Source organism: Ahaetulla prasina, chromosome 5 (genome assembly GCF_028640845.1).
Source record: "Ahaetulla prasina isolate Xishuangbanna chromosome 5, ASM2864084v1, whole genome shotgun sequence".
Taxonomy (NCBI): domain Eukaryota; kingdom Metazoa; phylum Chordata; class Lepidosauria; order Squamata; family Colubridae; genus Ahaetulla; species Ahaetulla prasina.
Genome location: NC_080543.1, coordinates 66,675,061 through 66,691,864, shown reverse-complemented (window position 1 = coordinate 66,691,864; position 16,804 = coordinate 66,675,061). Strand labels below are relative to the sequence as shown.

At 37.1% G+C, this 16,804-nt stretch overlaps 1 protein-coding gene across 6 annotated transcripts in view; it reads right to left on the bottom strand.

Moving 5' to 3' along the window:
• The window catches only part of RPGR (retinitis pigmentosa GTPase regulator), a 139,565-nt gene that overhangs the window by 82,991 nt on the left and 39,770 nt on the right, over positions 1 to 16,804 (bottom strand). For 4 of the 6 annotated variants that reach the window (XM_058186589.1, XM_058186591.1, XM_058186588.1 and 1 more), the window contains 3 exons: positions 4,753 to 4,911; positions 3,514 to 3,663; positions 2,505 to 2,663 (listed from right to left, as the gene is read on the bottom strand). In XM_058186589.1, coding sequence (XP_058042572.1) covers positions 2,505 to 2,663; positions 3,514 to 3,663; positions 4,753 to 4,911 — 468 coding nt within the window. The remainder of the gene's footprint in view (positions 1 to 2,504; positions 2,664 to 3,513; positions 3,664 to 4,752; positions 4,912 to 16,804) is intronic. The other 2 variants (XM_058186586.1, XM_058186587.1) reach the window with 2 other exon arrangements.

Sequence of the window (16,804 nt, the reverse complement as noted above, 5' to 3'; positions counted from 1 at the left end):
TTAAAGACTGCATGATAAAAATGGTGGAGAAAATTCGTCCTGAGAAGCAGCAAGAGTTTGCCAATGTTTGCCTGGCTCGTAACACTGTAGTACAAAGAATTGAAGACATTTCATCTGATACTAAGAGACAAAGGCAAAAGGAATGGAGTTTGACTTTTTTCATTAGCCTGCGATGAAAGCACGGATGCATCTGACACCGCTCATTTATTGATTTTTTTGAGAGGAATGGACAATGACATGAACGTGAGTGAAGAGCTACTTGACCTCCAGAGCCTTAAGGACCAAACAAGAGGAACAGATTTATTTGTTTCAGTTTGTTCCGCCATAGATGACATGAAACTACCGTGAAATAAAGTCACTGGGTTTATTACGGATGGCGCACCTGCCATGGCTGGCACGCGAAGTGGATTATCAACCCTAGTCTGTAACAAAGTCAACGAAGGAGGAGGCAAAGCTATAAAACTCCACTGTATTATTCACCAACAAGTTCTCTGTGCCAAATATCTGAAATATGTTCATGTTATGAAACTGGTGATGAAAGCTATTAACTATATTCACTCCAAAGCCCTGTGCCACCGCCAGTTTCAACAGTTTTTACTCGACATCCAGGCTGAATACGGAGATGTTGTGTATCACAACGAGGTAAGATGGCTCAGTCGGAGGTCTGCACTGCAGTGCTTCTACTCTCTTAGGGAGGAAATCAGACAATTCTTGGAAAAAAGAGACAACCGATGCCAGAGCTATCTGATCCTGTTTGGCTGGCTGATTTTGGATTTTTAGTTGACATAACATGACATCTGAACATGCTGAACATGAGCCTTCAGGGGCAAAATGCAGTGGTAAGCCAACTGTATTCACATATCAAAGCCTTTGGGACCAAGCTACTACTTTTCCAAAGGCACCTGTCACAAACGCAGCCCAATACCACACATTTCCCATCACTGCAGGAAATAATGATCAGTTTTCCACAGAACAATATGAGTGCACACATAAGGAAGTATGAAGCAGACATCTCATCTCTGGCTGAGGAGTTTCAACAACGCTTTCGGGATTTTGCAGCTACTGAAAAGAAGATTAAGTTTTTTTCCTCTCCTTTCTCTGTAGACCCTGATGACGCTCCAGACCATCTGCAGCTGGAGTTTATTGAGCTGCAGTGTGATGCTGAATGTCGCAGTCGGCACCAACAGCTCCCACTTGTCAACTTTTATCACAAGTTGGATAAAGACAGGTTCCAAGAGATTCGAACATTTACTAAGAAAATGTTGAACTTGTTTGGTTCAACATACTTGTGCGAGAAGACATTCTCAGTTATGAATATTAACAAGAACTGCGTGAGGATGAGACTAAGTGACTTTCACTTGCATGACATCTTGCGCATCAAAACCACTGTTTTTGAGCCAGACCTGGCCTATATAATGCAGTCAAGATCTCAGTATCACCCTTCACATTAGTGCAGATAAGTTATTTGTTTAGTCTTTCATAAAATAGTTCATTTGCATTTAATGTTAATGGTTAAAAGAATGTCAGGCTGAATGTTCAGCCCCCACACATTTTCACCTCACCAAACCAGGCCCTCCTTGCAAAAAGTTTGGACACCTCTGGTTTAAGCAATCTATACACCCTATGTGGCAGTAAAAAGGGGGGGAATGGTCTCTCTCTCTCTCTCTTTCCCTCCCTTTTCCTTTCTCACTATTTCACTTCTAGAAACTGATCGTGATGGTTAAATGAGGAGGGTATATATAGCACCCAAAGCAGGGGTAGATAATTTCAGATCTTCACATGTTGTTGCTCTAATTCTCATCTGTTCTAGTCAATACAACTCTTATGGAGAATCAAGTCTTGCCCTTCCCAATTAAAAGTCTGTCTTTGATGTTCAGCTTAAAATGTGTTAAGAGATATGCAAGTACAGGTAGTCCCTGACTTACAATCATTTGTTTAGTGACTGTTCAAAATTATAACAGCAATGAAAATGTGATTTACAACCTGATCAAAAGTTGGGCACTCTGCAACTGGCATATATTTATGACAGTAGCAATCCTGGAGTCACATGATCACCATTTATTATACACGGTCAGAATCCCTCTGTGAGGGATTAAAATGGTGGTTTTAATTTAATTTAATTTAATTTAAAATTGTGGTTTAAAATATGAAAAATAAATAACTTTACAACCTTCCCAGCTGACAAGCAAAGGGGAAGCTGGAGTCACTTAACAACCATATGATTCACTCAACAATTGCAGTGATTCACTTAACATGGCAAAAAAGGTGTAAAATTGAGCACAAGTCATTTAACAACCACCTTGCTTAGCAATGGAAATTCCAGTCCCAATTGTGATTATAAATTGAAGACTATTTGTATCGTACCTGAGTCTTAGGAGAAGGGCGGTATAAAAATATGAATAAATAAAATAAATAAAATAATAATCGTAATTTGTTCAGAGTGGTGACTATGAACACCAATTATATACTAGAAAGCAACAGAAAAAATATTGAAGCATATATACCTGCCAGTGCTACTGTATGTCCTCCTCCACAAGCAACCTTATTAACCCTACTTGGAATTCCAGAAACAAGCTGTGGGACTCTATTGTTTTTCAGTTGTTCAAGTGACAAACCTAGTTTTCCATTGTCAGATTCCCCAAAAGTATAAAGTTCTCCATCACCTGTAGGAAACAAAGTGGGAACATTAAGATACATGACACAAAGAGATAAGACATTCATTTGTGGAATATTTTATGCAAACTTTATTTGTTATACTTGTATTATCTTCTGAACTATGCTAACTTCAATGTCTATGGAGATTCTCAGTCATCCAGGTCATGGCTGTCCCAAAGGTGCTTTTTTCAAGAGGCAACTGGACTTCCTAATTTTTCTTTGAAGATGTTTCACTTCTCATCCAAGAAACTTTTTCAGCTATGCTAACTTCAACTTTTTGAAAAATAAACTGTGTAATGCTAAGCATCACAAACAGTTTCTGGAGAGCTCAAGAAAAAGATCCTTTATTAGGGAGATTGACAGACAGACATTTACCAACAGCAAAAAGCCATGACACCATGGAAATACATGGAAACCCTGTGAATATGATTCTTCCCACAGCTATTGCCAAATTCTGAAGAATAATATGGAGGGGGGCGGGCAATGTAGAATATTAACTTTTGGTTTTTAGATCCAAGGATTTTTTTTTATTTCTTGGGAAAACTCAAAATCATATTTCCTATTGTCCTCTAGAGCTTGCATTAATAATCCACTATCTGTGAAACTACAGAGGATATTAAAAAAAAATCTAGGTAGCAGAGATGCAAAAAAGACTACTTTTTGGTCTTGACTATCACAAACTATTAGGACTTTGTAAATGATAGAAAATTATTACCTTTACTCCACCCTCTTAGCCCATTTAAGACTGCTCTAAAAGTGATTGATATACCACTTGATCAGCATCATATAGCACGGCAAATACAGGATTTCAAGCCACAATATTGGACTTTGAACATATATAAGTAATTTTACACTTACATGTTATTAAGGCAGAATGATAATATCCACAAGAGATCCAGAAAACAGGTTTCCCAACATCTACTTGATGAGGAACATATGCATTAGCTTCATTTCCCAAGCCTATTTGGCCTTCAGAGTTGTCTCCCCACATAAAAAGTTGTCCATCCTCTTAAAAATAAGAAAGATTATTATTGTAAAAAAACTCTAAATTATTTAAAGAAGCAAAGTCTAAGGAAATAAGGTTTAAAACTATGGAGAGAGAGAAAAGGTTCAGAAACAATAGAAGTTCCCAGAGGGTGAGTGCACGCCACAGCTCCATTTGCAGAAGCTGCAAATGGAGCTGCATGTATGAGTGCACTCACCCGCTGCTCACGCGAAACCATCTTCTTTCTCTCTCTCCCTCCCTTCACCACCTGTCTGCAAAGCTGGAAAGGTTGGGGACCGCTGGCTGGAGGACAGAAGGGAAAGGTGGGGGCATGATTGAAGCCTTTAAATATGTTAAGGGTTTGAATAAGTTGTAGAGGGCAGTATTTTCAATATTAAGCTAAAATCAAGAACATGGGGACATAACTTCAAACTGACAGGAAGTTCAAAAGTAATTTTTGAAAATATTACTTCATAAAAAGAGTAATGGAAGCTTGGAAACAATTTTAGTAGTGGGTCTATTATCAGTATCTGAGTTTAAATGTGCTCCCATCATCCAACAAAAAAATTAAAAACAAATTAAAAACAAAACAAAAACAAGGGAAAAAACTCAAAATGCAGACATAATGGGCCATTAGGTCTTTTGCTGCTGTCAGTTTTCTATGTTTCTCTGTATTTATGGACATTACTTACAAAACTGTAAGGATGCTTTAGACTCCACTACAATCTGCCCTTGATAACCTGCAATGGTCTCACTTATGTCCAAGCTGGGAGGAAAATGAATTTTTTGCTTATATCCAAATTACCATTTTTTTAGAACTTGTTTATTTGGTCATTGTTTAAGTTTTAGTGATCAAATTCATGTTATAGGCATATAAATATCATCTAATAATAGCCCCTTTAAGGACTTTATAAGCTTAAGGAAGCTTATAAAATGCTACTTTCTGCATTTACTGTCTGCATTTCACACCCTATTTTGTGGGGGGAAATGCCCTTTGATATACTAAATATTTTTGATTTTTGGTTTCCATAAAGACCTAATGGAAAAATACTTAAACTTTCAGCTAACTTCCTCTTCAGCATAATTTTCATATAAGTCACTACTGGGCTCACCAGTTAATGCTGCTGATGTGTAGGATCCAGCTGCTAACTGTTTGATCTTGTGCTGACTGGTAAAATAACTAACTAGATGAAATGCACTTCTTTCTTCTGTGCCTCCTAATCCCAGTTGTCCTTCACTGTTACCCCCAGTGGCATACAGGTTCCCCTTTTCTGTGTAGAAAAAAGCACAACCAAAATAAGCAGACTTCATTTGAAGCACCAGGGAAAAAACAATTCAAATAAAGAACATATTACACAGTCTCATATTGTCTTTAAGACTAATCACAACTGTTTAATGGTTACCTGCAGAAGTCACTGTCTACAGTTTAACTCTTTTTAAAGAATTACTGACTACATAGTGGAATTTGACTATGCAAACTAGAATCACAGAATCAGAAGGGACCATTTAAACCACAGGCCCAGCACTCAGCTCAGTGCAGAAACCCAAATTAAAATATTCCAGAGAAAGGCTGTCTAAAGGCTAAGAACTATAAAGTGGCTGTCTAACTACCATGACCCATTCGAAATAGGGGAGCCTATTACTCCTCTGGATCATGCATCAGTTATAAGACTTTCCTCATGTCTGGAACCTAGATTTTTAAAACAGGAGTGATTTCATTCATTGCATTTCCCTCATTCCAATTGGGAGGTGGGGAAAGGAATATGTTTGGGATTTTAAAAAGCTTAAAACATAAGGATTCAATCAATAATGGTTTCATGTATATACATTCTACTTGTAAATATTAATATATGTGATCTGAAATCAGAAATGAGGTATGTAAGAGTTAGGGTTAGCTATGATTAGCTTGAGAATTCAGGGCTAAGATTTTTAAAGGTGATATGGCTCTCCCTCTGGCTCAGTTCACTATACTAACAACTAATATTTCCCCAGAGCTATGGATTACCAAGAAAACCAAACGGAGGAAACGGAGACGAGGTAAAAGGGCAGGAATTTTAAACAAGCTAAGGAATAGGGGAAATAGAACTGCTCTGCCCTTGATCTTCCTGACAAATTTACTTTCACTTGCTAACAAGATGGATGAAATACTGACTTCCGGGTGGCTCCGCTTCGTAGAGACTTCCGGGTGGCTCCGCTTCGTTAATGGCGGGCGATCTCAGTCCGCCAGCTCTGTGTGATTTTGTAAGAGCTGTTTAGACAGCGTTAATCTGCTGTCAACAGCTCGTAAATCTCTGCCCTCGGGCAAAGAGGGGGAGATGAGCATTTGAGCTGAAGTAGAGCCCCCCCAAAAAGCGCCAGAATGATTTCTGGTGGTTTGTTGGGAACGCTCCTTCTATAGCTCGAAAAAAGCTCCAGAATCCAGAACGCTTCTGCACAAGCAGAACAAAACGCAGCGTCCATCTCCGTGACTGAAAAGGATTATTGATAGATTGCCAACACAGAAAGAGCTGAAAACAGGAGGGCTGGCATTTGATTGTAAGATGATTTTAACTCCCTGACAGAGAAGGTATTTGTATTTAAGAGTGGAGATGATGAAAGATGGTGTTCTTGAAAGTGAAAGCTAACATAAGCGAAAGCTAAGGAAATGCTGATTACAATTGCTGGCATGGAACCTTTAAGAAGAATATAACAAGAATTTTTTTTTTAAATGGAATTCTTTCTTTTTAAAAATCTCTTCTTTTTTATTATCTTTTTCATATAGTGTTTAAGAAGAAAAGTTTATTGATTTTTTTTTCTTTTTATTCCTTTTTTTCTTCTTCTTCTTGATATTACTTAGTTTAAAAATGGCCTTTAAGCAAAGAGATTTAACCACTTCTAAAATATTGGAAATTTCTTCACTTCAGGTACGGAAATTGAGAGAGGATATTAAAGAAAGTCTAAGGAATTTTTTACAGGAGCTTATGGAGACTCATCTTTTAGAAATAGATCAAAAATTTAATGAAATGGAGAAAGAAATACTGGATTTTAAAGATTTGGTGGAAGAGCAGAGGAGGGAGATGAAAAAATTAAAGGAATCAATTACCCCATTATTGTTATCTAGCACACAGACAGAAGAAAGACTGGATGAATTTAACCAAATTAATTTAGATTTGCAAAGGAAAATAGATGAAGTTCAAATTAATCTGAATTTAGAAAATAAAATAGATGATATTCAGGTTAAGGTTGATAAGGCAGATGAAGAAAGGGTTATATTACAATATAAATTAATGGAATATGCTATAAGGGTGAGAGGATTAAAAGAGTGTAAGGAAGAAAATTTGAAAGAGATTTTTATTCAGGCCTTTGCTCAGATAGAGGGAGTGGAACCAGAAGATTTTGAAGTTAATATTGAAAAATTTATTGTGTTAATTCTTGGTGGGCAAGGCAGAAGTGTTTACCGAGAGATGTGGTTATTTATTTTACAAATAAGAAGATTAGGTATGGAATTTTGCAAGCATTTTATAAAAATAAATTTCAAATATTAGGACAAGATATAATAATGATGAAGGAAATTCCTCCTAAAATGTTAAGAAAGAGAAAAGAATTTGCCTTTTGGTGGATGAGTTTAAGAAACATTAGATATATTTTAGATGGGAGGTTCCAGCTGATTTAACAGTGAATTATAAAGGAAGAAAGTATTTTCTCAATACAATTTGTAAAGCACGAGATTTTTATACTAATGTATTAAAGATTGGGAATTCTTTATTAATAGGTGTTAAGTTGAATGGTGAATAGATGGTGGAAAATGTAAGACAGAAGAAGGAGGAGAATGTTTAACTTTATTATATATGATTATGGTTAATTTTTGTAAATGATTTATTGTGGATATAAATGTGTAATTTTAGGGGTACTATTTGATATATTTAAGGTATAAAGGAATAGGAAGATGGAATATTGTTTAACTTTGGAGGATAGATAGTAAAATTTAGGAATTTGGATTAAATATTATATTTAAGAGATGGATGTAATGTTGTTATATGGCTAATTAGAATGTAATTGTTATAATAGATATATTTTGGATAAGTTATAGGTGTAATTTTAATAATGTTATTTGATATAAGTAAGGTAAAGTGAAGATTTTAATTATTACAATTGATATATTGGATATTTGTAATATTATTTGTTGTATATAAATGTTAAAGATGTGAAAAGATGGACTATTGTTTACCCTTGAAGGTTGGACAGAAAATTAAAGAAATTAAGTTGGAAATATGAACTATTCTTGAGAGACTGCTTAAGGAAGAAAGACATTTTAGAAGAACCCTTGGTGAATATTGGAAGATGGAACGTTGTTTTGATATTGATTGATGAAGGTTGGATATTAAAAACTATGTACTTTATTCAAGAACAAACACTAACTCAATCGGAAATTTCTGAGAACTCTAGGAGTGGAATGGTCTGATATATAATGGATTGGAAGAAAAGTATCTTCTTTGTCTCTGGAAGGGGAGTGGAGGTTTTAAGGAATGATTATGGATTATGATTTGTGCTATATTTTAATTTTTGTTGTTAGTTTCATACCCTGTATTCGGTTCTCGGAAGTCCCGGGGGGTGGGGGGAGGAAGGGGAAGAAAGGGGGAGGGGGTAGAAAAGGGATTGATAGTTAATGTATAAAGATGATTGATTAATGTAAGATCGGAGCTGCCCGGCTACCACTTCAGAATGATGGGAAAGAAGGAAGTAGAAGAGAGAAGGAGGTAGGAAAGAGAAGAGGAGGAAGAGGAAAGGAAGGAAGAGGGATAGAAGAGGGAGAAGAAAGGAGTAGGGAGGAAGGAGGAGAGGATGTAGATAAGAGAGGGGAAGGATGGTTGTGGAAAGTAGAAGAAGGTAGAAGAAGGTAGAGAAGGAGAGTAAAAGGAAAAGGAAGGGGGTAGTGACCGGGCAGATCCAATTAATTGTATATGATGGTACATTAAATATGTTATTGGATATGTTATTGGATAAGAATGTTAAAATAAAACTTTTTCACTCTTTCAAAATTGTGGATAAATAAGATTGTTTCAAGCATGTTATGTTATAAACTCTAAACTCACCTGGGTGTGTAAGGCAATATAACAATGGGCTCTTATGGTCTTGCCTCTTGGAGAGGTCTGAGAGACCTGGCCTCTGGAGTGGTTAGGATTTATCCCGCCATGTCTGGAGGTGGTTGTTGAGGACTGCGGGAGATGATGGAGGCATCAGTTGTTTGTAACCAGTCCGTGACTGTGACTGTGACTGTGATAACATCACCCATGCCCCTCGGCCTTTTGGGACTTCTATGGCGTTTGGTCCTATTACAAGGATTTATCTGGGGACAGAGGAAGACGGAGGAAGAGAGCGACTGGAATGCTTGCACTGAGGATAGATGGAGCCCTGTGGCTCCGTGATAACACCCATCCTGCGCAGACTGCACTGGCTACCTGTGGTTTCCTGCGCTTCAAGGTTTTGGTGACCACCTTTAAAGCGCTACATGGCATTGGGTCAGTTATTTACGGGACCGCCTACTGCTACCGAATACCTCTCACCACCCGGCGCTCTCATAGAGAGGTCTCTCAGGGTGCCGCGCCAGCGAGGCAATGTCGCTCTGGCGCTTCAGGAAGAGCCTTCTGGGGGGCTCCCACCCTCTGGAACGAACTACCCCAGACTTCGCCAGCTTCCGGACCTTCGACCTTCACGCTGGGCTTAAACATACTTATTTAATTGTGCAGGACTGAGCTAGATTTTAAATTTATGGGTTTTAATTGGGTTTTATTTTTATATTTTAATTAACGGGCTTATAGAATAAGTTTTTTAATTGTTTTATATTGTATTTATGTGTTTTGTGTTTTTTAAGTGCCTGTAAACCGCCCTGAGTCCTTCGGGAGATAGGGCGGTATATAAATACGATTAAATAAATAAATAAATAAATAAAACAATCACACCTGAAAGCAGATAAAAAGGAGAGAAGTTCACTTAGTCTTTGCATTGTGTGTCTGTGTGTGCCACACTAAGCATGGACAACAGAAAGAGGAGAAAAGAACTGTCTGAGGACTTGAGAACCAAAATTGTGGAAAACTATCAACAATCTCAAGGTTACAAGTCCATCTCCAGAGATCTAGATTTGCCTTTGTCCACAGTTCGCAACATTATCAAGAAGTTTGCAACCCATGGCACTGTAGCTAATCTCCCTGGGTGTGGACGGAAGAGAAAAATTGATGAAAGTTTGCAATGCAGGATAGTCTGGATAGTCTGGTGGATAAGCAGCCCCAAACAAGTTCCAAAGAAATTCAAGCTGTCCTGCAGGCTCAGGGAGCATCAGGGTCAGCGCGAACTATCTGTCGACATTTAAATGAAATGAAACGCTATGGCAGGAGACCCAGGAGGACCCCACTGCTGACACAGAGACATAAAAAAGCAAGACTACAGTTTGTCAAAATGTACTTGACTAAGCCAAAATCCTTCTGGGAAAACATCTTGTGGACAGATGAGACCAAGACAGAGCTTTTTGGTAAAGCACATCATTCTACTGTTTATGGAAAACGGAATGAGGCCTGCAAAGAAAAGAACACAGTACCTACAGTGAAATATGGTAGAGGTTTAATGATGTTTTGGGGTTATTTTGCTGCCTCTGGCACTGGGTGCCTTGACTGCGTGCAAGGCATCATAAAATCTGAGGATTACCAAAGGATTTTGGGTCGCACTGTAGAGCCCAGTGTCAGAAAGCTGGGTTCGCGTCCGAGATCTTGGATTTTCCAGCAGGACAATGACCCCAAACATACGTCAAAAAGCACCCAGAAATGGATGGCAACAAAGCGCTGGAGAGTTCTGAAGTGGCCAGCAATGAGTCCAGATCTAAATCCCATTGAACACCTGTGGAGAGATCTTAAAATTGCTGTTGGGAAAAGTCGCCCTTCCAATAAGAGAGACCTGGAGCAGACTGCAAAGGAAGAGTGGTCCAAAATTCCGGGTGAGAGGTATAAGAAGCTTATTGATGGTTATAGGAAATGACTGATTTCAGTTATTTTTTCCAAAGGGTGGTGCAACCAAATATTAAGTTAAGGGTGCCAATAATTTTGTCCAGCCCATTTCTGGAGTTTTGTGTGATATTATGTCCAATTTGCTTTTTTTCGTCCCTTTTTTTGTTTTGTTCCAATACACACAAAGGGAATAAACATGTGTATAGCAAAATGTGTTACTTGATTTTCTGGAAAATTTCTGAAGCCAACAATTTCAGCCATGACTGTAAATTCTATAATGAAAACTTAGTCTTTACTTATCAACTGTAAACCATTTTACTGTCCATACGAGTTCTCCTCATTTCTACTAATTGCTGTTTATGTCCCCACACAAGCCTGTGTAAACAAGGCATTATGAACTTTAGCTGACAAGATTATGGAGGCTGAAGCCAAATACCCTGATTCGCTGGCCATTATTATGGGAGATCTAAAAAAAGCAAACTTAAGGAAAGAGCTATCAAAATACTTTCAGCATGTCAATTGTCCCACTAGAGGCAAGAATACTTTAGATTATTGCTACACAACACTAAAAGATGCTTATGGTCATCTTAGCAACTGTGGACACCTGAACATGATTCAATTTGTACCTTTACAGGCAAGACTTAAAACCACAAAACCAACAATTAAATCAGTGAAGACCTGGACTGTGGAGGCAAAGTTAAAACTACAGGCCTGCCTTGGCTGCACTGATTGGGATGTTTTCAAAAGTACCTCTGCAGACTTAGATGGACTCACAGAAACTGTAATACCATATGTCAACTTCTGTGAAGACCTATGTGTACCAACAAGAAACTTATGAATATACAGTACCAACAAACGTTGGTTCACTGCTAAACTTAAGCAGCTACGTCATTCCAAAGAGGAAGCCTACAGAAAAGGTGATAAAATGCTGTACAATCAGGCCAGAAATGTATTAAAGGAGATCAGCAAAAAGAAGCTACTCTGAAAAGCTAAAGAATCAGCTTTCAGCAAATGAAGCAAAACATGTGGAAGACTCTTAAAAATATCACCAGTTAGGGCAAACCTCCTTCCCAGGCTGAAGGAAATCAACAAGTGGCAGATGACCTGAACGTGTTTTACTGAAAATTTGAAAGGAAACTACAGCCACCTATCTCCACAACCCCCATCTCAGACACACCAACAACAACCAAAACTCCTACAACTGCCCCATCTCAGAAACACCAACAATAGCCAAACCTCCTACAATTGAACCTATCCCATTGGGTTCACAACCCCCAGTGATCACAAAAAAGGAAGTGTAAGACCTATTTCACAGACAAAAGCCAGAAAAAGCTGCAGACCCAGACAAGATACCTCCTTCTTGCTTAAAAGTCTGTGCTGACCAATTGGCCCCATCTTCATCCGTATCTTCAATAAATCACTAGAGATGTGCTTTCCTTCTTGCTTCAAACACTCTACCATCATCCCAGTGCCAAGAAGCCCACCATCAGGAACTGAATGACTACAGACCAGTTGCTTTAACATCTGTAGTTATGAAAACCTTTGAAAGGCTAGTGCTGTCCCACTTGAAAACCATCACAGATCTGCTGTTAGATCCCCTGCAATTTGCATACCGAGCAAATAGACCAACAGATGATACTGTTAATATGGCTCTGCACTACATCCTACAACATCTTGAATATCCAAAGACCTACGCAAGGGTCCTCTTTGTAGACTTTAGTTCAGCATTCAACACCATCATTCCAGATATTCTTCTAACTAAGCTAAACCAGCTAGCGGTACCTTAACACACTTGTAAATGGATCATAAGCTTCCTAACAGAAAGCAGCAGGTGAAGTTAAACAGAATCACATCAGATACCTGTACAATTAGCACAGCCCCCCCCCCGAAGGCTGTGTGCTCTCCCCACTTCTCTCTGTATACCATTGACTGCATCTCTAACGATCCATCTGTTAAATTATTGAAGTTCACAGATGACACAACAGTGATCGGTCTCATTCGAGACAATGATGAATCCGCATACAGATGGGAAGTTGAACAACTAGGCTTGAAACAATCTGGAACTGAACACACTCAAAACCATAGAAATGGAGACTTCCGGTGGCGCCACCTCTTCGCTGAGCTCCTAATTAAAGGGGCTCCGCACTGAACATCGTAAAAGCCAGGAAAAGCTGGCTTTAATCTCTTTCCCTGGATGAAAGGGAAAAGATAAGAGCTGCAGGGGTGTAGTGGTAGACCTCCCCAGGGGCTTTGTTTTTAATTAAGCAGAGCCCTGAGGGTCGACGGTCCCATAAATATTCCTGCCATAAGCTCCGACTTCAGTTCGCACCTGCAAAAGCAGGAAAAGAAGAAAGTGTCCATCTCTGCTATTTGTCTTATCTTTATGGATCTCTTTAAGCAGACGGAATGAGTGCGAGCGAACAATTACTGGATTGCAAGTATTTTTGATCTCCTGACTTCTCCCTTTTAAAAAGAGAAACTTTTTTTTTCTTTGTTTCAACTGACTCTTTAAGATGGCGCCTGAAAGGGAGTGAAAGTGACGAATGGAATTCTAAACAGCCTGTGTAACTAAGAAGATAAGAAATGTTATGTGTGGATTCTAATGAAGTGAAGTGAGTTTCCTATACTTAAAGGGAAAAGAGAAGTTTTAGACTTATATTTTGTGAATTTTAAAACTGAAATGGCTACTAAACCACCTAAGACTGGGGGTAGAAGGGTTCTGAACCAGCTTTAGAAGATTTGATTAAAGAGCAAGGAAAGTGTCTGAAGAAAGGTTTAAGGAGATTATGGATAATAATGAGAAAATAAGAGAAGAAATAAAAGAGAATAATAAAAAAATAAGGGAAGATATTTTGATGGCTTTTCAAGGTTTGGCAAAAAGATTGGAGGTGGTGGAGGAGGAGGTGCAAGAAATTGTTCAGTCAAATCAACAAATAGAAAATAGAATGGGAGGAATGCAAATCAAATTGGATAAAAATGAAGATCAAGTGGTGGTGATGCAGTATAGAATGATGGAAGGAGCTCTGAGAATTAGGGGTTTGAATGAGGAGAAAGGGGAAGATTTAAAAAAAAATTTATCAGAAGCTCTGGCTGAATTTATTGAACTTGATCCACAAGAGGTTGCTTATCAAATTGACAAAATTTATAGAGTTAATTCCTGGATTGCTAGGCAAAAGAAACTTCCTAGAGACATTGTGGTTTATTTTTTGAAAAGAACAGTGAGGAATCAAATTTTGCAAGTTGCTTTTCAGAAAAACTTGAAAATAGGAGAACAGGAGTTGAAGGTTTTGAAAGAGATTCCTCCCAAGATGTTAAGGGATAGAAAGGACTTTACATTTTTCACACAAGAACTTAAGAAATACCAGATTCAATTTAGATGGGAGGTTCCAGTTGGTTTGACAGTGTATTATCAAGGAAGAAGATATCGTATTGACACAGTGCTTAAGGCCAAAGATTTTCTCTCCACCGTGCTGAAATTTGAAGTAGAAATAATAGAAAAAAGAATTCAAGAGACTCAAATGCGTGTGGAAGCTGAGGTGACTCCAGTGATGTTACCATCTGAGGAACAACCACAAGAACAAAGACTGACGAGGGGAGCCCTTAAGCGTAAAGAAAAGGAGCAACAAACTCAAAGTAAAGTTCAGGATTCTGCTACAGAAGTGGTGGGAGGAGCACGGCCGAAGATACGGGAGGACAATCTTCAGCTGATCGCTCAAAAGCTTCAGCAGGCCACTAATGGCAAATAAAATCTTGACTTGGAATGTCAATGGTTTGAATTCAGCTCAGAAGAGAAGAAAAATATTTCATTATTTGAAACAATTTAAAAATGATGTGATTTGCTTACAAGAAACGCATATTAAATTATCAGATCAAAAGTACTTAATAAACTCAAAGTTAGGTAAACATTTTGTTGCTTCAGCTTTGGAGAAAAAACATGGCATAGTGGTTTATTTGAGAAAAGATATACCAGCCAAGTTAATAGAGGCAGATATTCACGGAAGATATATTGCTATTGAACTTACAATAGAAACAAAAAGGACTCTCTTGTTTGGTATATATGCACCCAATCAGCAACAAGAAAATTTTTATAGAATGTTATATGATAAGTTGATTCTATGGGATTATAAATCGTGCATTATATTGGGAGATTGGAATGGAGTAATAGATACACGAAAGGACAAGAGAACTTCTTCTAAGAAGATACCTGCACACGCAAAGCTGCCTAAATCCTTTTTTGACATGATAGAAGATTTCGAGTTGAGAGATGTATGGAGATTGCGGAATTTGGAGGAAAGAGACTATACTTTTTTCTCTGATAGGCATCAATCCTTCTCACGTATTGATTTTATTTTAATTTTATTCTTGGTTTTTGCCCATCCATACAAATTTATTAATCCTTTTGCCATTCCTGTAATTTAATATCATTCTTAAACAGTATCATTTGAAACAAAAATAAAAATAAAAACATTCATTTTATAGCTGCTATTCTTCCAGCAAAGATAGTTGTAACTTCCAACTCTCCATTTCTTTCCATACCTTCTGCCACAATACCTCATAATTATTTTGTATAATTTAACATTTGAAGCTGTAATATATATTCCTAAATATTTAACCTTTATTTCAAAACCTGTAGTTCTTTCTAACTCTTCTTTTTGTTGTATATTCATATTTTTAGTTATCATCTTTGTCTTTTGATTCACCTTAAATCCAGATACTTTCATACTGACCAATTATATCTTTTAAACCAGTAGCTGAGTATATTGGTTGAGATACAGTAACAACCAAGTCATCTGCAAAGCTCTTAATCTATAATCTTGATGTTTAACTCTAATTCCCTTTATTCGATCGGACCACGATTTTATTCAGAAGAATTTCTAAAGTTAAAATAAAAAGTAATGGAGACAAGGGACATCCCTGTCTCCCTTTCTCAATTTTAAAAGTTTCTGTTAACCCACCATTTACTATTATTTGTGCTGTTTGCTTCTGATATATTGCTTTAATTGCATGGATAAAATAATCCCAAATTGCATTTTTCTATTACTTTAAACAAAACTGCCAATCCAATCTATCAAAAGCTTTTCAGCATCCAAAAGATGCGCTGAGACTTGGTTGTTTGTTCCAAATATTCAAGTAAATTTACAATTTGCCTCACATTATATCTCATCTGCCTACCCTTAATAAATCCTGACTTGATCATTATGAATTATTTGATTCATCACTGGCATTAATCTATTAGCAATATCTTGGCAAATATCTTGTAATCAGTATTTAAAAGTGATATAGGCCTATAATTCTCTGCTTTAATACCATCTCGATCTTCCTTGATTAACGAAATAAAGGCTGTCCTCCATGAAGGAACATCTCCTCCCATTTGAATTTTATTAAATAACTTTTTAAGTGGTTCAACCATCTCATTTTGTAAATTTTTATAATAAACAGCTGTTAAGCCATCTGTACCTGGTGCTTTACCATTTTAAGTTTTTAATTGCTAACAAAATTTCCTCTGAAGTAATTAATTGATTCAATTCTCTTTGATTTTCTGTAAGCTCACAAATATTTTGTTGTTGTAAATATCTATCTCTGTATCATCAATCATATCCCTAGTATATAACTTACTATAATACTCTAAAATGCTTTTTAATCAAAGTTCTTTTGATAAACTTCCTTACCCTATATTCTATTTTATCAATCGTCGTGATTTCTGTTTTTCCTTATTAAATAGGCAAGCCATCTTCCTGGCATTATTATTAAATTATGTTTTACATATTGTAAATTAATTGCTACTTGATCTGCCATCAACATATTAAACTGACCTCTTAATATATTTATTGCTTCTTTTATTTTACTATTTCCTGGGCTATTTATCAATAACTGTTCTTTCTTTTTAATTTCCTCTTCCTCTTCCCATTCCTTTTTCTTTTTCTGCAATTTATTTTTGTATTTAATATTCATTTGTATAAGATTTCCTCTCATATAAGCCTTTTGTCCCAAATCATCTCTATAGATGTCTCTTTTTCATATTCATAATAAAAATTCTTTCATTTGCTTTTTACATTCATTTACATTTTGTTCATATTTAAACAAATTCTCATTCAACCTCCATGATCTCCTAGCCTCCTTTTCCGATCAAATTCAATCCAAAGACTATGATCAGATAGAGTTCTTGAACAAATCTTAGTCTTCTTCACTC